This window comes from Protopterus annectens, chromosome 1.part2 (genome assembly GCF_019279795.1).
Source record: "Protopterus annectens isolate FY-2018-M chromosome 1.part2, PAN1.0, whole genome shotgun sequence".
Lineage (NCBI taxonomy): Eukaryota > Metazoa > Chordata > Ceratodontiformes > Protopteridae > Protopterus > Protopterus annectens.
Window position 1 is genome coordinate 944,541,868 of NC_056727.1, and position 21,696 is coordinate 944,563,563.

Here is a 21,696-nt window from a genome sequence, read left to right on the forward strand (position 1 = left end):
CGCAGCAAGAACACAAGATCTGGTAATAAATCTTTAACACTAACTGATGGGCATATGTCACTTTTGAATAAAGGGCTGTCGTTTATTCCAGCCCAGAGAACTGTTAGTTGACATTCTTAAAGAACTTAAGTTATTTGGTTGCAACTTAACTTCAAAAACTATGTTTAAAGGACAGATGACTGACAATGTGAATTTTTTTTAAAAACCTAGTACCTTTGTACCTAAATTACATCCTGTGGTAGAAGCCTATGTATCAGTATGTGAGAAGCAAATAAGGGAAGCATTTAATTCAGATAGAGCTGTCTTTTATAACTTGAGTAAAGAAGAATCTGATGCTCTATATGACATGAGGGAAATGCATTCAGTGGACATTAGACCTGCAGATAAAGGAGGGGGAATTGTGATTATGGATAGGGAATTTTACATCCTGCAAATGTTGAAACTACTGAATGACCATGAAACTTATGCCTGTATCTCAGTAAATATAATAGGCAGAATTGCTGTGTTGTTGTTTGACTTGCTGACTACAAATTTGATAAGAGGGTTTATTTAAGTATTCTAATGTAGAAACTCCCACCATTCCAGTTGTATATGGCCTTCCCAAGGTACATAAAGAGATATGTTCACCTATGAGACCCATAGTGTCTAGTAGAGGTTGGGCAACAGAAGCCATGTCAATATATGTAGAGAATAATCTTCATCCAGTGCTTGCAAAGTGTGAAACAGTACTGAAAGACACAAAATCTTTTCTCCAAACATTGTATAGAAATACAGTTTTGAGAAATAGTGTATCTGCTTGTAATCTTAGATATTACATCACTTTTTGCAGTGATTCCAAATCAATGGGGACCAGAGAACATTAGGAGTTTGCTATGGTCTATGTTCTAAATGTGTTTTCTCTAATGATAAAGTGAATATGTTATGCAGTCTGCTTGAAATAATTTTGGACAATAATGTTTTTGTCTTTAAAGATGATTTTTTTACATACAAAAGGATGGCGTAGCTATGGGCACAGCTTGTGCAAAACAGCTATGCCAACCTAACTTTAGTCCAATGGGAAGAAACATTTCTACTACAGGGAAATGAATTTAGCAAATATGTTCTGTGGTACGCACGTTTTGTGGATGACATATTTTTTCTATGGGAAAACTCAATAGAGATGCTGGGTAGATTCGAGTACCTACACACGACAACATCCTTTTTAAAATTTACCTGCAAGTACACAAATGAACAGATATAATTCCTTGATGTTCTAGTGAATAAATCAGAAATGGGGCAGATGGCTACTAGTCTGTATAAAAAACCAAGTAGAAAGAATTCCATATTACATAAAAACAGCATGCATCCAAGACATGTTGGCAAAAACATTATGAAAGGGCAGTTCCTGAGAACCTCAAGATTACATAGTAAAAATGAGTTGAAGAGGTCCATGGAAGTGTTAAGAGGACTACTTGATAGAGGATATAACCAGACAGAAATAGACACAACAGGAGGAGTATATCAAGAACGTCAAGGGAAGGGTAGACCTTACTTCTCAGAACAAACTACAAGAGATGACCCTGAAACTTACTCCAGGGATGAGAAACTCAGGTTCCCCATTACATATGCAATTGATGTCAGTCAATTTTGTGATATATTTAGGAAGAACTGGAACATATTGTTAGCCACTAAAGAACCTGAAGGCGTCATAGACTCTGGACCTCACTTCTCATTTACAAACAGAACATCACTTAAAAGGCAATTATGTTATAAAACCCAAACACTGAAGTCCCTGAGCACACCAGATAGAATAGGGACATATATGTGCAAGAACTGCAGAGCTTGTAAGTACATTTTTTTCATGTAGCACTTTTGTACATCCACAGCAAAAGTTTAGAATTTAATTTAATTTCTGCTCAGACTGAAGGAGTAGAAATATAGTCTAGCTTGGCTTTTGCCAATATTGTAAAGTTTTTTATGTGGACAAGACTAATAGAATGCTCAAAGAACGATTTTTAGAACATATGAGAGACATACTAAACAAAAAGGAGAGTAGTGCCCTAGCTAAACATGTTGAAGCTGAAGGGATGCACCATGTTTTTAAATTTTTAGTTTTAGAAGTTCTGGAAGAAAATATCAGAGTGGGTGACATTAGAAACGGAACAGAAGAGGCTGAGCAAAAATGGATTCTGCAACTAAATGCAGATAAAAACCCCCAGGCATTAATGAAACTGTTTCTTTGAAACCATTTTTAAAGGCAAGAGCCTTAAAGCACAAATTCCATTCTACATCGTTCTATAGGCATTCACAATTGAACTTGCATACAGTTTTTAACAGTTTTATGTGCATTTGTTTTTTTTTTCTACTATTTTTAAGTTAATTGAATCTGATATAAATATTTGTTTGTCTTAACTGATTGGTCACTTTGAAAGTATATATATCAAGGAAGGTATGGGATGTTTTATCAAGTCTGATGAAGCGACCTGGAAGGTCGTGAAATTTCTCACTTTGTCCATACAATAAAGAATTTTCCTTGTACTGTGGCAGTTCGACTTTTTTTATACATACTATTGGCTCTGAGGTGAAGACTGAGCTGTTCATCTGGTACCTGTTTTTGTCTTTCACTTGAAAACTAGCTTGAGTTCTTTGGGGGGGATATGTGAAGGCTGCCAGCCTAGCTAGATAGAATATTGTAGGTAATTCTGTCATTTGTAAATATTAATAGAAGTCACAGGCTTGTTTTATTAAATGTAAGAAAATTATGTTAAATGTTGAACGTCAGAAAAGTAACAACAGTGAACTCTGCTTGAAGAAAGCTGATAAGTCGAGCATTGTATGGCTGTTTGATCTCAAACTTGGATCCGTGATGTCTGGAACAGCAGATTCTATTGTTTTGAGACAAGAGTTAATTGTTAGATTTTACATATATAATGTTATTAATTGCTGTGGTTTCCTGACCAGGTGCAAGATCAAAGATATTTTAAGCTCTGAGTTTCTGTTAGCCTTGGAACCAGAGAAGAATGATGTAAACTAAAATGAGTCAGCAATGATGTATTACCATTTTAAAAGACTGTCTCGGAGAGAGAGAGCATTTTGGATTTTATTTAAAGCTGACAACTCACCAGTGCTTTACTTTTGCTCTCTATGCAAGTTTATTTAGAACTGTGATTGCTCTTAGGAAAAGATAGAAAATAGTTTAGTCTAGCTGTTTTCTATATTTGTCAGAACTATTCTGCAGTATTATTTTAAACATTTTCCTGTGATGTCTGAACTCTTCACTAGCACTGTGTAGTAAGAAGTATTGTCTTGTGTTTTTATTAAATATTTTTAAACCTTTCAACTATGGCTGTTTTGTGTAGAGATAATTTAAGCTGTAGAGGGATTTGCATATATATATATATATATATATATATATATATATATATGTATGTATGTATGTATATGTATATGTATATATATATATATATATATATATATGTATGTATGTATGTATATGTATATGTATATGTATATATATATATATATATATATATATATATATATATATATATATACTGTACAAAGCCACTCCAATAAGCCTTAAATGTTCTGGTCACACTAACTAGATAATACTATAGCACAGTAATAATTGGACACCCTTTGGGAAGGGCCTTATTGGTAGCTGATCAATAGGGGTTCTGTTGGCAGTTGATTACTACCTTATAACCTGGACAGATGGGGCACAGCTAGTGTATCTGTGCCAGCCTTCCCCAGGAGTGTCTCTGTGATTGTATATAAAGCATATCTCAGCGTGTGTGTGTCAGCTACTTGGGCAGGGACACGAAGCACTGGTTGGACAGAGGGAGTGCTGGGAGGACTTGGCTTGGAACCCTGGCTAAGGACTCCACTCTATAGGTGTGCCAGTGGAGACTCTTAGTGGGGATTTGGAGAGAAAGAGAGAAATCAGCCCCAGACTAACCATACTTTACAGTGTGTGTAATTGTTATCCTTCCCAATGTGCATGCCCATCACTGGTGTGTAGTGGTAAGGATTGAGGCTCCTTGATTACTGGGCCAGTGCACGGGCTTCACAATTACTGGATCTTTTTAATCCCAGTAAATCTTGTTTATATTGCACACTGGCATCTAGAGTACATTTCTGTGTTTGAAATTTAAAAGAAAGAACATAAAATGGTATACTTGTATGAATTTGCACACGCAATGTATGTCTACTGTATGCAAATGATATTGTCATTACAAAAGTAGACAAGAGACTAATTTCTGTTACTGAGACCCTGCAAGGAGAGCTCCAGTTAACTTTGGAACTGGCTTAACTGGTTACACATAATAATCACAGTTAAAACTAATGTTATACCATTTGGTACACTGCAGTGCATTACAATGCTGCAGAAGTCTCCGTCATACACTCCTCTAGCACTCCTTCACTTGTGAAGACTTCTGAGAGATACTTTGGCATTCCATTAGATCAGTTTGAAATTTACTGCCCTTTTGAGTTAATTATTAATAAACCAGTAGCACATTTAAAGGTGGAGTACAAGATATGCAGTTTCCTAATTTTTGATGCTAGGTGAGCCACTGTAGTTAATTTGGTTCCCAGATTTGAATATGGTGTCTCTCTCTCTCTCTCTCTCTCATATTATTGGTACTCCTTAAAATTCCATACCAGTTAAATAGCTGAAAACAAAAATTCTTAGACTTATTCATCAAGCTAGGAAAAGAGAGCATCATTGTGGCACACTATCCAAATGCCTTTGGCTGCTAGTATTAGCAAGAGCTTTGTTACTTCGAAATACTCCTACCTTAGAACTACAGAATGGTAGTACTGTCTCACCTTGAAAAGTAGGTTATTAGAAAGAGAACCGATGTATTCACTTAATGGGTCAAAAGGATTGCTGTTAGCAGTCGTCTTTTAAAAATGGCTGTAACTGAAGAAGCCTTAGCAACGGTAGCATCAACTTGCTTAAGTGAGATGCCAGCTGAATTAAGATTAATGATTTGACCAAACTTAAAATGAAACTGTGTCCCACCCTTGACAAAGCAAATGAAAGCAACTGCTTTAGAAACACTGTCTAATCAAATCTCCAAAATTATCTCAGCTAAGTTTTATACAGAGAAATGTGAATATTCCTGTACAGATGATACTGTTATATTTATTGCATGCGCTTTTCTAAAATTACTGCTTATGTATTGGGAAAATTTTCATACATCGTATACCAGTGCAATCATAATTTCAGCAGGCACAAACATGCATGATGTATATGAAAGCTGTATGTATCTTTGCTTGAACCACTGTTCAGGTTTATGTAATGCCGTTTAAATGACATTCTAGTTGTTTGGGTGCACATTCTTTTGGTATATTAAATTGCATACAATTACTTCATATAATATTTTGTGACACACAGTTTCAAATGTCTTCACAGTCCACAGTTTTTCTCATTACTGGCATAGCCTTATAAACATTTTTAACTGTTTGTTTTCACGGAAGATGTTTAGCCAGTGTCTTGTCATTCATCTTGCAATCTGTATTACGTTAGAGTACCTCTGCTTTCTATTTTCTGAATTCCTGCTTTATTATGTTACTTTAATCATTGTCCTACATTCAGCTGTCTGTGGTGTTACTTTTATCTGTCTATTCGTCCTGGGCCATGGCTGAAAATGTTATGGGGACCAATTAATTTGCCTTGTTAAGAAAGGAAGTGCATTTGGAACTTTGATTGTGATATCTGGTACTCTTGGTTTTGAGAACAGGTGTCCAGAATGAGTTCCTGTACCACAGTGTGCCCGATTTTATTTCTTGTATCCTAGACCCCCAATATATTCTATTTCTTTCTCTTTTTGTAGTTTTTAATGTACAATGATTTCAGTGGAATGTACATTGTACTAATTATTTTGTGTAGTGAGTTTCACAGTATAGTATTTTGGTTTTGTGAATGGGATGTGTTTGCTTACTTTTTGAATAGGTCATATGTTGTATCTAGTCTTCCGAAAAGTAGGACTGTCATGGCTTTCATTAATAAAGCTTCACTGTTAAGTTAGGGTAAAATTAAAATTTTATTTTAGCTGGTGTTTTGTAGGAAATTTTTCTTTTTTAATGTTTTTCTTTTATATGAGATTGGTGGAATTATCGTTTGGGTTGGAATGGAGATCCTATTGGGTTTGACATGTAGCAAGGTACTGTTGGTATTTTATGGGCACCGTGGTTGGGTACAGAGATGTTTTTGGTGGCTTAGATATGTAGGAAGATTCTGTGTTTGGAAGTCCTTTATCATTTTTTTCTTTTTCTTTTCTTTTTTTTTTTTTTTGGTAATTTTTATTTTTAAAAATATTGTGATAGCATGGTTCTCTCTTTAAAATGTGTATGTGTACACATTTTTATTGGGGATAGTAGGATTTTTTTTGTTAGGGTAGATTGCATAGATAAGATTTGTACTTTGTATATTTCATTTTGTAATAGTTATGTTAGCTTTTCTGTTCGTTTGTCTAAATGTTGTGTTGTATTTGTGTTAATGTGTACTTTTTTAGGAAGTATGTTTTGTTTGCAGGTGCATAATTGTGTTTATTGTTTTTGGCTTGTGTGTCGTTGTGGTTTATGGCCACGTACAGGTGTAGTGCTATTTTAGTATTGTTAAGTGTGTGTGGTTTGTATTGTATTTACGTAGGAGTATGTTTCAGGTTTACTTTTATTAGTCATGCTGTTCCAGTCAGCAAACAATTAACTGAAACTAAAATATCAATATTTGTGGAACAGCGCACATGTGAAACAGCGGTGTTGTCTAAGATCACACAAAACACACAAATAGTTTTTTTTTTCTCCTCTTGTTTTTCTTTTTTGTAGGGGGTGTAGACCCCCTTCTGTGTCCCACATCCTTGTGTATACGTATTTTAAGGTAGCTCAAACTCTGAGATTAGGGAAAAGTTTAAAAGAAAGAAAATGGGTCCTCCTCTTCCTGTTGGCACCCATGAACTACAGACCTCAGTCAGCATGCAACACAGCAAGTTCCAATGCTGTTAGTTGTCAACTGTTGGAGATCAGTAACTTTCCTGTTTTAAAACTTCAGGGGTTGCTTTTACAAGATGCAGTATAGCATATGTTTTCTGTTTGTTTCATGATTTTCTGATTAACCCTTGTGTGTGTGTGTATGTGTATGTATATGTATATATATATATATATCGCTTTTCATGGGTATTTTTTGTTGTGGTTGTGCTGTTCATGTTTTTTTTTTTTTTTTTAGTATTTTGGGTGGGTTGGTTTTTGGGCTATGTTTGTGTTTTGGACAGTGTGCTTTTTTATGCTTGTGTGTGACATTTTATTTACAGTGCAGTCTGTATGCAGGAAACAGATTACCCCCATTAGGCATAAATATAATAATTCCATTTTGTTTCACATTTCACTTTAGTATAGGCTTAGTCTTTTCCTAGTTAAGGGTGTCTGTGTAGATATGTTGTAGCTTTTGTTGTCATCACTATTGTTTATAAATGTTACAAGTATGTTTCTCTGTTGTGGTACTGCATCTTTTTCTTGTCTTCTTTTTTTTTTTTCCCTGTAGTGATTTTGTGAATTTCTGTTATTCAGTTATTCTGTTTTTATGTTTTTTTCTTCATTTTTTGATGGTTGCTGATTTTTATAAATGTTTCCTTTGTAGGATGCCAATACCATGTTGATGATGATGGATGTTAATGGTGGCGACTGCATCTTGGAGGCAGGCTCTGGTTCTGGTGCGATGACTTTGTTTTTATCTCGGGCAGGTACACCATTCTATTAAATATTATTTTCTTTTTATTTGTAGTGTCTTGACGCAGTGTGTTGTCATAGGATCATAGGAAGTTACTAGGCTATTGGCCCTGAGGCCCTTACAAGTCTAGCCAAGAATTTAGCCCATGCTCCAACAAGTCAGCACCCTATGCCACTGTCCAGCAGGGGCATAGGTGGAATCCCAGAGGTGTATTTTCTGTTCCCTATCCAGTTATCCAGGTTGCACTTAAAAAGGGTTAATGAGGTACTCTGCTTTATGTGGAGAGGGAGGCTATTCCACAAAATGGGGAGTCTCTGGGACACAAATCTGTCTCTCCAGCAAGTCCTGTTGATGTCACAGACCAGGTTGAGGTCGCACGTGTAGGTTACTGAAGTGCAGCTTGACTTGCGGATGTGCAGCATTCCCATCAGGGTGGGGTCTGAGATTGCTTTGTATGCTAGATAGAGGACACCTTGAGGAGTCTGTAGGAGACTGAATAAAGGGACAGGGATTTTAGCATACCTGTGTAGGGTAGATGTTTGAGGCCCTGGATGCTTCGGGTGAGGAATCTCTGTGGTCTCTCCAGCTGCTGCATACACTTTGTGAGGTGCATGCCGAAAGGGGCATTGTATTCAATAATCAGTCTTATAAGGGAAGAATACAGGTATGTTACAACCACCTTGTCCCTGGATAAGACACCCTTACTAATGAGGTGGGCCATGTAGAAACTTTTCCATACAACGGAGGCAATATGGTGGTCAACAGTCAGTTTGCTATCAACCTGGGTTCCCAAGACCCTCACACCTGATTGTGTGCTTAGTGCCTTATTATCAGTGTGATAATTTGTAGGGAAGTCATTCTCCCCAAAAGGGATGATGATTTTTGCCATTCAGTTTGAGGCCATGTTTCTGGCACCTGTCATTTGTTTGGGTGAGACCCTATTGGAGGATGCCCACTTCTCTAGGAGAATTGATGACAGCACCCAGCTTGCAGTCATCTGCAAAGGCCTAGCCCACTAGATTTGGCCTGCACCTCTGAAAAGTATATCCTAAACAGCAGAGGTCCCAAGACTGATCCCTAGGGTACACCGCTTGTTATGGGTCGACTACTAAAGGTAGCTTCCCCTATTTTGACTAGGTGGGTTTTATCAGTGAGCCAGTTTGCTACCCATTTGGTAACATGTTGATTGATGTCTAGTTGAGAGACCCAGGTCAAGGTAGGCAGTGTGCACTGTCTTCCCCTCTTCTATGGCCTTGGTGACTTTTGTAAAAACGCTGACCAGATTTAACAGGCATGACCTCTCCTTGACAAAACCATACTGTGTGGGATCAAGTGTCTGGAGGTTGCCAATGTCCTTGTTTATGAGGTCCATGATAATCCGCTCCATGGCCTTGCAGATTAGGCTAGTTAGGACGATGGGTCTATAATTTCCTGTATCGGTGGATGCTCCACCTTTGTGCAAAGGGATGACAGTAGCTGTCCTCCATTCAGCTGGGAAGTAGCCGTTGCTCAGGCTTTGATTGAATAGGGTGCGTAATGGAACTGAGAGCTCATGACTGAGTTCAAGTAGGATGCAGCCAGGGCTGTTATTGGCTCCCATGGAGACTTACGGATATGTAAGAGATTCATAAGTGTGGTGTTTGCAGATGCCTTGTGATGAGGTAGGCATAGCTCACCCCTTAGCAGTCTGTAGGAGACGAAGTAGAGGGAAAGGGCCTTCAGATGCTATGCATAAGGCAGATGTTCCTCGTGTTTCACTGTTGCAGTCATTACATTTGGGTTATCTGCCTGCAGGTAGCCCTAAGCTGGCCTGAATACCAGAGTCTTGGATACCTGGGTCGAATGCTGCCTCTTCTTCCATGACGTCAGGTCGTCAGGGGTATAAAACATGCAGCCGATGCCATTACCTCAGTCTTTCTTGCCGCACAGTGCCTGAAGCAGAAGCAGCTCGCAAGTGCTGGTCGGGCGACTCCTGAAATTTTCGTTTTTGAGTTTTAGAACCGAAGTCTTCGAAAAAAAGTACCCCTTTGGGGATCCTTTTTCTTGCTCTTAACCGATGTCAGTAAAAGTTAACAATTGTCTTACCTGTAGAAAGCAAATATCTCAAAGATTTTCATTCGTACTGCATTCCTGGCTTTAGGCCCCAGACCACGTTGTCCCTCGCTGTCAGTTTTGTGCCTTATTCAACCCCTGAACTATTTGTCGTCTGTTTATTTTCGCAGCAAATTATTTCGGTACTCTGTTTAACTCTCCAGAAATGGCTTTGGTAAGACATCTGACTACTGATTTATTCTGGAAAAAAAGTAAGGATAAAGACAGAGACAGACCGCATAGGTCCAAAACTGCCGATGACACTTCCGTTAAGTTAGTCGCCAGTTCGCCGCTACTCGGGCGCTTTCGCAGCTCGTAATACCTGCTACTTCAGATTCGTAGGCCTCTACTGAGACCCATTCGGAGTCCAGTATGCCATGAGATGCTTCTTTGACTATGGAATCTGCAGATGTCTCTACCTTGGATGGGTCCGGAGCCACTGTGCAGGCACCAGCTTTTGAGGGTGTATTCAGGCCTACAGATTTGCATTTTAAAATGACGCCATCTTCTTCATCAAAGCCTAAAACTTGACCCAGGTCTAGAAAACCGACGTCCAACCCGCATGGTCAGGCCCATATGCCTAAACAACAAATGCTTAGAATGGCTGAAGACCTTATTACTTGAGACCCAGAACTGATTTTCCTTCTGATTCTTCTGATCAGGATTCTGAACTTTCTGTTTCTTCTGATTACCGAGATTTGCCCTTATCTACCTATGAGGATCCTGATGCAGAGGATTCCATCCCCTCTGCTTCCCCTCCAGAAGATTTTTCTTTTGGTGAAACCTTGCACACTCTTAGTGAGCATTTCCGCTGGGAAAGCCAGGATTCCTCTGACTCCAAAAAGAGTCTTAGGGAATTTTTACTCCTCCGTCAGCACAGGCCTTTAGCTATCCCTCCTGTTCTGGACATTGTAGATGATGCCTTCTTGGAATCTAGCCTGGCCCCAGACACTTCACCTGCAGCTCCCAGTAAACCTGACCGGTATTAGAGTACCTAACTCTCACAAGTTCCTCTTCAAGAATCCTACTGTGGATCCAGAGACCATTTCCCAAGGACCAAAGGGCATTAAAGCTACTGCTGCCAAAAACCCTACCCCCTCTGATAGAGATTCTAGGGCCTTGGACAGTTGGGGTAAGAAGCTATACATTTCTGCTACTTTGGCCATTAGGGCCTTACATTGCCAGTTTCATATGTTAAAGTATCGGCAGTGTATTATGGGACTACTTAAACAGAAAATTATGTTGATTCTTGACTGTGCTGAACATAAAGAATTACAGGATTTAATGTATTTTGCTGAGCAAGTTGGTAAGCATACTTTGCAGTGTGGTTTTGACTCTTTAGAAGCATCTTGCAGGGCTGCTGTCACTGGGTCTGTACTTAGAAGGCATGCTTGGCTTAAGGAGCAGAACTTGCCAGATCATGTTAAAGCTAAATTACTGGATGCTCCCTTAAACCAAGACCGCCTGCTTGGCAACAAAGCAGTAGTTATCCTTAAAAAGATGGAGGAAAAAGTTAAAGTCATGCAAACTGTTAAAGATTTCCTGCAAGGTACAGCCTCCCAGGTTTAACAGGCATTGGCCTTCTAAGAATTGGTCCTTTCCAGTCTTTTCCAGGTCCTCTCATTCTAAACCCAGGAACAGCAGACCACATAGGTTACTGTCTCAGGCTACACACAGGTCTAGACAGTGAGGGGGCTCCCACTTCCAAGGCAGGAAGTAGCAAGACACCCCTCCTATGGAAAATGTCACAATGACTTAACCTTAACCCTTCCAAACCCTGCGCAACTGCCTGCTCCCGTAGGAGGAAAGCTTGCCCTGCATGCAAAAAACTGGGAATCCATTACCCAGGACAAATGGGTTTTAAATATAGTTTTCTAAGGATACAGATTCCACTTCCACACCCTACCAACCCCAAAAGGTTGGCCAGACCTACTCCCAAATCAGTGGGCAGAGGCTCAACAGGCAGGTTCTCTCTCTTTTATGTATCAGAGCTATTCAACCTGTCCCAGCAGAAGAAAGGGGGCAAGGTTTTTATTCAAGATTTTTTCTGGCACCCAGAAAAGACAGCTCCTGGCATCCTATCCTGGACCTCTCTATTCTAAACACCTTTTTGGTAATCCCAAAATTCAAAATGCTAACACTTCAACCGCTGCTTCCTGTGCTAGGCAAAGATGCCTGGTTGGCAACCTTGGACTTAAAGGAAGCTTACCTGCACATTCCAATAAGGGAATCTTGCAGGAAATACCTACGCTTCAGAGCAGGCTCCATGCACTATCAGTTCTCTGCACTTCCCTTTGGATTATCTACTGTGCCCAGGATATTCACAAAGTGTCTAGCTCCAGCCATTGCATTTTGCAGGCAGAGAAATATTCAAATATAGCCATACCTGGACGATTGTCTGATTCTGGCAGAAAGCCAGGACATGCTGTTAAACTTCTGGCATTCGTAAAGAAACTTGACCTCAATGGGGTACACCATAAATGAAAATAAATCTCCTCTAGTACCCTGCCAACAGATAGTATTCCTGGGAGCAAGCTTGAACACAACTTCCCAGATGGCTTACCTCAAGCCAGAAAAACAAGTCTATTTGACAACCTTCTTCAAACTACTGGCCACATGGACCCAGCTGTCTGCAAGGAAAATTTTGCAAACCCTGGGGTTCATGGCCTCTTGCATTTTACTAATTCCATATGCAGAACTGCATATGAGGAAACTAGAATGGTATCTAAAAAGCCTATGGTGTCAACATTCTCAGGACTTGGAATCAATGATTCCTATCATTCCTTGTATAAAGACAGAGTTCCTTTGGTGAGCAGAAGCCTGCCACCTCAGCAAGGGGCTCCCTTTCAATCTACCCCCTTTCGCCCAAACCCTAACAACAGACGCATCAGACTATGCATGGGGGAGCTCACTTGGCAGGGCAGTGCATTCAGGGCAAGTGGAACCCGAGTCAGATACACCTGCATATCAGCCAAAAAGAAATGTTAGCTGTACAAAATTCCCTGACAGCCTTCAAGGACCACATCCTTTCAGGATAATTATTGGTAAAGACAGACACCTCAGTTATGTGGTACATAAACAAGCAGTGGGGAACCCACTCGTACCCTCTCTGTAGACTAGCCATGGCTCTGTGGAACACAGCCTTGAGCTACCAAGTGCACCTACAAGCGCAATTCCTGCCAGGCAAGCTAAATTCACTGGCAGACGATCTAAGCAGAAATCTCATGGATTCACACAAATGGAAGCTGGAACCAAAGATATTCAACCTCTTGAGGAACAAATGGGGGAATCCAGATATAGATCTGTTTACCCCCCCCCCCCAGAACTACCATTTGGACAAATTCTGCACAAGGACTCCCCACAATCAAGCTTGGGAAGTGAATATCCTGTCCTTTAACTGGGAAAGCCTCTCGTTTTATGCCTTTCCCACTCTGCCTCTCGTCTCGAAGGTTCTGCTAAAGATCAAACAGGACAAACCAAGGACAATTCTTATTGCACCAGACTGGCCTTGCCAGCACTGGTACCCCCTCTTGCGCAGCATGATACTGCTGGATCCATGGCACCTACCTCAGACACCTTCCCTGCTGTCCCAGCAGGCGGGCCAGATTCTGCACCCTCAGCTTCAAACCCTGAACCTTGCAGCTTGGCTAATTCCTTGAGCTCTCCAGTCACATCACTCAGTAAGCAGGTGCTAGATGTCATTCTGGAAGCAAGGAGACCCAGTACTAGAAAATCTTAGGCTGAAAAGTGGAAAAGATACTGTTCCTGGAGCCAGACCCAGGATATGGGCACTACGGTGCCCAGTTTACCTCCTATTCTTCAGTACTTAACAGAAATGCTCCACAAGGTCCTATCCTTCTCGTCAATTAAAATTCATGCCTCGGCAATTTCAGCACATTTATAATACTGAACCACCCCTCTCCTCTCACCTCACCCCCTGTTAAAGCAATTCCTCAGAGGGGCTAAAACTTTAGGACCCCCCAGGCGAGCCCCTACTCCAGCCTGGGACCCTTAACTTTGTATTGGAAAAGCTCACTCTCCCTCCATTTGAACCAGCTGCAACTGCAGAGTTAAAATTCCTTTCTTGGAAAACAGAATTCTTTCTGGGTGTAGATCACATAATCGAAATCCCAAAACATCGGACACGATAAGCTCGAACTTAGAATGTTGAAATGTGATATAACTGAAAGCTCAGAACAGCGACTTTTTTTCCCAGGGAAAAAATTTGCTGTTCCGAGAAACACACACAACACAAGCACACCAAAAAAGTAATCCACACATATACACTTAACATCCTACTTCTAACCCTACACTAAACAGTACATACACTACAATCTATCCACTTACCTTAACCCAAACCTTAATCCTAAGGTCCGTAACTATCACACACTCACCTTACCCGCTTCCTAACCCTAAGATCTGTAACTATTGCACACTCGCCTTACTCGCTGCCTAACCCTAAGGTCCGTAACTATCGCACACTCACCTTACCTGCTCCCTAACACTAAGGTCCCTAACTATTGCACACACATCTTACCCGCTCCCTAACTATCACACACTCACCTTACCCTCTCCCTAACTGTAAAGGTCCCTAACTATCGCACCCTCAGCTTACCCGCTCCCTAACCCTAAGGTCCCTAACTATCCCTTCCCCACACTCACCTTAACCCGGTCCGTAACCTTCGCACCACAGTGGAGAAAATAGTGAAGCGGCAGAAACAGCCCACCAAATTCTTTCCCTAGGAAAGAATTTGATGTTCTGCAGCTTCACTGTTTTGGGTTTGATGTTATAACATTCGACGTTTTGCTACGATGTTATAATATAAACCCTTCCTTCCAGCCATCACTTCAGCAAGACAGGGTTTCCCTCAGGACTAATCCTTCCTTTATGCCCAAGGTGGTGTCTAGTGTGGCCCTAAATCAGTCCGTTTAGTTGCCCACCTTTTTTCCAAATCCACAAAACAAAGGAGAACTAATTCTACACTCTTTGGACGTGGACAGACAACTTTGATTTTATTTGGACAGGACTAAGCCTCTCAGACAATCTGAACCGCTGCTAGTTGGCTTTGCTGCAGGGGCAGAGGGGAAGGCCATTTCAAAGCAAACCATTTCTATATGGATAGCCCATTGCATTCATTTCTGCTATAAGCACCATGGAAAACCTACCCCACAGGGGATAAGATCTCATTCCACCAGGGCTGCATCTGCCTCTACAGCCTTTCTCAGCGGGGTCCCTACCTGGGTCATCCTAGAAGCTGCTACCTGGAGCTCTGTACATACCTTGACCAAGCATTACCACATGCCTATTTTTCTAAATCCAGAGCTGGTTTTGCCACTACAATTTTGCAGGGCTTAATAGCTGGCCCTAATGCTCTCTAACTTCCTCCTCCCTTCCATAGCTTTGGGAATCTACCCAAATGTATTGACTGCAACAGTGAAACATGAAGAACATAGTACAGTTGTGTACACTTAACATAAATGTAGATGTTTGAGCGTATTCACTGTTGCAGTCCTGTTTACCCTTCCACCAGCCCCTGACTTCTTTTGGCTCTACCTTTGCTTCTTGTTTTAAGCTTTCTGGTGCATTTGCTTTTTGTTGGAGGTGTAACTTAACATACAATTGCTTTCCTTTGTGGGGGCACCTGACATCTGGGGCAAGAAAAACTGATGTAATGGCGTCTGCTGCAAGTTTTGTACCCCCTGATGACCTGAAGTCCTGGAAGAAGAGAGCATCCGACGCAAGATCCAAGACTCTGGTATTCAGGCCGGCTGAGGGCTAACCTGCAGGCAGATAACCCAAATGTAATGACTGCAACAGTGAATACACTTGAACATTTACATTTATGGTAAGTGTACACAACTGTACTGTTTGTTACACCTTGTATTCTTTTTGAAGAAACCTCTAAAGTTGCTGTAGGTCCTGCATATGCCTGGTAAGGTACATACTGAAGGGAACATTGTACTCTATGATTGGTCTGATAAAGGTAGTGTACACTGTGATGATGACCTCTTTGGACTTAGATACCATGTCTTTACTTCTAAGATGTGCAACATAAAAGGATTTCCATACCACTGTGGCCATGTGGTAGTTGAAGGTAAGGCTACTGGCTATGTGTGTACCCAGATCCCTAACCACTAGGCCCACTTTTAGGGGCATATTATCAACATGGTAATTAGCCAGACTTCCCAAAGGGCACAGTTATGTATTTCTTAGCACTAAGTTTAAGAACATGACTTTGGCACCATTTGATAGTCAGAGATAGGCCTACTTGAAAAATGCCAGTGTCTGCAGGGGAGTTGATAACCCCAAGCTTGCAATTGTCTACAAACTTAGCCATAAACCTTCAGTGTTTGCCTCCACTTTAGAGAAAAGAATGCCTAAAAGGAGGGCATGCAGTGCCAAGTCCTGGGGACTTTGCTAGTGACTGGCTTCTTGCTGAGGTGGCCTTGCTTATTTTGACCTCCTTGGTCCTATCATTGAGCCAGTTGGATATCCAGCGGGTGGGTAATAAAAGGGTTTTACACCTAATTTAGTGAGCTTGTTTATAATGCTCAACTAAGGTACTGTATTAAAAGCCTTGGCCAGGTCGACGTAACCTGTGCGTGCAGTCTTGTCCATAGCCATTGCTTTGGTGACCCTCTCAAAGTTCACCAGATTTAATAGGCATGGCCTTCCTTTAACAAAGCCTAACTGTGACATGTCCAGTGTTTGCAGGTTACCTATGTTCTCATTTATCCTGTCCATGATAATTCTTTCCATGGCCTTGTATATGAGTTTGGTCAGACCTCCTTTGTGCTGAGGAATTACTTTAGCCATCTTCCATTCGTTGGGTCCAAAACCTGACCGAAAAGTGATTAAGTCGACAAGAGAGGTCATGTTTCATGTTGTGTAGTAAGCATTCCAAGATGTTATTGGGGCCCATCAATGCAGTGTTTTTAGCCTTAGGAAGTGCATTGAAGACCTCTTCTCTAGTTTGGGGGGATTGTGGTATACGGTATTTCCTTTGGGCTATCTGACGGGAAGGTGAGGGGAGAAATTTGAGCTGAACCTGCCTGCCAAAAGGTTGGTACTGGCCTTTGGTTCATTGGGTCGTTATGGGTGATGCCAAAGTTTTGCTCATTGTTGTGCATTTACCTTGAGGTTATGGACATAGCTGTAGAAAGCTATGTTCATAGGTGTGTACTAGGCTAATGGCCCTGGAGCCTTTACAAGCCTAGCCCGTAGGAATACCCTGGCATAGTGCCACCTGACCTTAGTTACCAGTGCCTCTGTCGAGTAGAATCACTGGAGTGATCCCCAGGGTGAATTTTCTATTTCCCATCCACTCATCAAGATCCCTCTTAAAGAGGTCCAGTGAGGTGCTCTGCTTGATATGTATGGGCAGTCTCTGGGTTATGAACCTGTCCCTCCAGCATGATGATCTTCGTGTTTCATTGTTGCAGTCATCACATTTGGGTTATCTGCTTGCAGTTGCCCTCAGCCAGCCTGATTGTTAAAGTCTTGGGTCCTGCGTCAGTTGCTGTCTCATCTTTCATGACATCAGGTCGTCATGGGTATGAAGCATGCAACCGATACCATTACATCAGTCTTTCTTGCCGTGTGGTGCCCGAAGCAGAAGCAGTTCGCAAGTGTCGGTCGGCCGGCTCCTGAAATTTTCATTTTCGAGTTTCAGAACCGAAGTCTTCAACTAAAGCTAAGTACCCCGTTGGGGAAACTTTTTCTTGCTCTAAACCAATGTCAGTAAAAGTCAATAATTGTATTTCTTGTGGAAAGAAAATACCTCATAAAGATTTTCATTCGTACTGTATTCCTTGCCTAGGCCCTGACCACGACGTACCTCGCTGTCAGTTTTGTGCCTTATTTAAACCATGAACTCTTCGTTGTCGGTACATTTTCGCTTCTAAATATTTTTGTATTCAGTTCAGTTATCCAGATATGTCTTCAGTAAGCCATCCAACTATTGACATTCTGAAAAAACGCAAAGATAAAGACAGAGACATGCCATCTAGGTCCAAAGCTGCAGACGATGCTTCTCCAAAGCTAGTCATCAGTTCGCTGGTACTCATTGAGGTGCTTTCGCAGCCACTGATACTCGCTATTTCAGATTCGCAGGCCTCTACTGAGACCCATTTGGGGTATGCTGCAAGATTCTTCAACTGTGGAACCTGTGGATGTCTCTACCTTGGATGGGTCTGGAGCCGCAGTGCAGGCACCAGCTTCTGAGGGTGTATTCAGGCCTACTGACTTGCATATTAAACCTTAGCCATCTTCTTCAAGGCCTAAAACTGAAACCATGCCTAGGAAACCAAAGCTCAAACCGCATGGTCAGGCCTCTATGCCTAAAAAATAAATGATAAGAATAGCTGAAGACCTTATTACTTTAATCAGGGGAAGCCAACCTTCCCCCTTTAAGAGACCTAGGACTGAATTTGCTTATGATTCTTCTGACCAGGATTCTGAAATTTCTGTCTCCTCTGATGACCAGGATTTACCCTTATCTACTTATGAGGATTCTGATGCAGAGGACTCTATTCCGTCTGCTTCACCCCCAGAGGATTTTTCTTTTGGTGAAACCTTGCATACTCTTAGGGAACATTTTCACTGGGAAAGTCAGGGTTACTCTGATTCTAAAAAGAGGCTTAGAGATAGGGTTACCACCTTTTCAAATGGCCAAAGTGGGACATTTTTGGTACAAACATCAGATTTTACAGGCCGACACATACCCACGGTCAGTACAAAGGATAGAACTTAACTTTTTTGCCTAAATAAAAGCTTATTCTTGTAGCATTTTAGTTGTTTATTATGTTTCTTATAACATGTAGGTATTTTAGATGCAGAATAACTGTTTTATGCAACTATTACATAAAATATAGGAAATAATTTTGTCCTAAAATTTCAGGACATTTGACATTTTTACAATTTTTTGTCAGGACACAACTGCCCAAAGAGGGACTGTCCCTCGCAAAGTGGGACAGGTGGTAACCCTACTTAGAGATTTCTTACTCCTGCCCCAACACAGGCCTTTAGCTATCCCTCCTGTGCTGGACATTGTTGATGATGCCTTTTCGGAATCTAGCTTGGTCCCTGACTCTTTACCTCCTGCTCCCAGAAAGCCTGATAGATATTACAGGGTTCCTGATTTTCATAAGTTCCTTTTTAAAAATCCTACTGCGGATCCTGAGACCATTTCACAGGGACCCAAGGGCATTAAGGCTACTACTGCCAAAAATCCTCCCCCCTCTGATAGAGATTCCAAGCCCCTGGATAGATGGGGCAAGAAGGTGTACACCTGCAATCTTGACCATCAGGGCTTTAAATTGGCAGTTTCATATGTTAAAGTATCAGCAGCATATTATTGGATTGCTTAAACAGAAAATTATGTTGATTCCTGATTGTGCTGAAAATAAGGTTTTATAGGATGTAATGCATTCTGCTGAACAGGTTGGGAAACATACTTTGCAATGTAGTTTTGAGTCACTAGAGACATCTTGCAGGGCTGCTGTCACCAGGTCTGTACTTAGAAGTCATGCTTGGCTTAAGGAGCAATCTTTGCCAGATCATGTTAAAACTAAATTGCTGGATGCTCCCTTAAATCAGGACCACCTGTTTGGCGACAAAGCAGAAGTTGTTCTCAAAAAGATGGTGGAAAAAGCTAAATCTATGCAAACTGTTAGATTTCTTACAAGTGCATCCTCCTAGATTTAGTAGGCATTGGCCCTCAAAACATTGGTCCTTTTCTGCCTCTTCTAGGCCTTCTCAGTTCAAACCCAGAACCAGCAGAACACCCAGGCTTCAGTCCCATGGTACACACAGGACAAAGCAGTGAGGGTTTCCCACTTCCAAATTAGGTCATAGTAAGACTCTCCCCTATGGTAAGCTGTCTCAGTGACTTAACTTTAAAACTTCCAAGCACTTCTCAACTGACTGCTCCTTTAGGTGGAAAGATTGCTCTGCAAGCAAAAAACTGGGAACTCGTTACCCAGGACAAATGGGTTTTAAACATAGTTTCTCAAGGATACAGATTTCACTTCCACACACTGCCAACCCCAAACGGTTGGCCAGATCTACCCCTAAATCAGTTGGCAAAGGCTCAAAAGCAAGTACTCTAAGATTAAAGGGTATTTGGACTGTACCAGAAGAAGAAAAGGGACAAGGTTTTTACTCAAGACTTTTCCTGGTACCCAGAAAAGACAACTCATGGTGTCCTATCCTGGACCTGTGTATCCTAAACACCTTTTTGGTGATTCCAAACTTCAAGATGCTAACTCTTCACCAGTTGTTTCCCATGGTAGGCAAAGATGCCTGGTTGGCAACGCTGGATTTAAAGGAAGCCTACCTGCACATCCCAATCAGGGAATCTTGCAGAAAATACCTACACTTCAAAGCAGGCTGCATGCACTGCCAGTTTTCTGCACTGCACTTTGGCTTATCTACTGTGGCCAGGGTATTCACAAAGTGCCTAGTTCCAGTCATTGCATTTTGCAGGCAAAGAAATATTCAAATATACCCATACCTGGACGATTGTCTAATTCAGGCAGAAAGCCAGGATGTACTTCTGAATCATCTGGTATTTGTACAAAGGGTGTTAACTTGTCTGGGGTACATCATAAACCAAAATAAATCACATCTGGTACCCTGTCAACAAATTATATTCCTGGGAGCAAGCTTGAACACAACTTCCCAGATGGCTTTCTTCACGCCAGGGAAACAAATTCATTTGACAACTTCAAACTAGTGGCCACAAAAACGCTACTATTTGCAAGACAAATACTGCAAGCCTTGGGGTTCATGGACTTGTGCATTCTACTAATTCCATATGTAAGACTGCATATGAGGAAACTGCAATGGTATCTAAAAAGCCCATGGTGTCAACATTCTCAGGATCTAGAAGCAATGATTCCTATCATACCTTGCCTATGGTTAGAATTCCTTTGGTGGCACAGAGGCCTGCCACCAAAACAAGGGACTACCATTCACACTTCCCCCTGCCGCCCAAACCCTAACAACAGACGCATCGATTATGCCTGGGCGGCTCACCTGGCAGGGAAGTGCATTCAGGGCAAATGGAACCCAAGTCAAATGCACCTGCATATCAATCAAAAAGAAATGTTAGCTGTACAGAATGCTCTGACAGCCTTCAAGGACCACATTCCTCGAGGACAATTAATGGTAAAGACTGACAACACCACTGTTATGTGGTACACAAACAAGCAGGGGGTTACCCATTCTTACCTCCTCTGCAGACTAGCCATGGCTCTGTGGAACACAGCCTTGAGCTACCAAGTGCATCTTCAGGCTCAATTCCTTGCACCTAAATATACTGGCAGATGAACTAAGTAGAAATTTCATGGACCCACACGAGTGGAAAGTGGAGCCAAAGATTTTCAACATGTTGATCAACAAATGGGGGATCCTGGATATAGACCTGTTTGCCTCCCCCCAAAACTACCAATTGGACAAATTCTGCACAAGGACTCCCCACAAAGAAGCCTGGAAAGTGGATGCTCTGTCCTTCAGCTGGAAAAATCTATCGGTTTACGCCTTTCTTCCTCTTCCTCTCCTCTCCAAAGTGCTACTAAAGATCAAACTGGACAAACCAAGGATGATACTGATTGCACGCCAGCACTGGTACCCCCTCTTGTGCAGTGTGTCACAGCTGGCTCCATGGCACCTACCTCAGACCGCTACCCTGCTGTCTCAGCAAGAGAGCCAGATTCTGCACCCTCAGCTTCAAACCCAGAACCTGGCAGCCTGGCTAATTACCTAATTTCTCCGTTACCATCCCTCTGTAAACAACTGCTTGATATCATTTTGGAGGCAAGGAGGCCTAGTACTAGAAAATCTTATGCTGAAAAATGGAAAAGATTCTGTGCCTGGAACCAAACTCAAGGGA

At 41.5% G+C, this 21,696-nt stretch overlaps 1 protein-coding gene across 1 annotated transcript in view; it reads left to right on the forward strand.

Moving 5' to 3' along the window:
* TRMT61B (tRNA methyltransferase 61B) overlaps window positions 1-21,696 on the forward strand; it is a gene marked incomplete at its 3' end in the record, with an annotated part of 420,876 nt that overhangs the window by 213,082 nt on the left and 186,098 nt on the right. Inside the window, exon 2 of the mRNA XM_044059889.1 lies at window positions 7,622-7,724. Within this exon, the coding sequence (XP_043915824.1) occupies window positions 7,622-7,724 (103 nt within the window). The remainder of the gene's footprint in view (window positions 1-7,621; window positions 7,725-21,696) is intronic.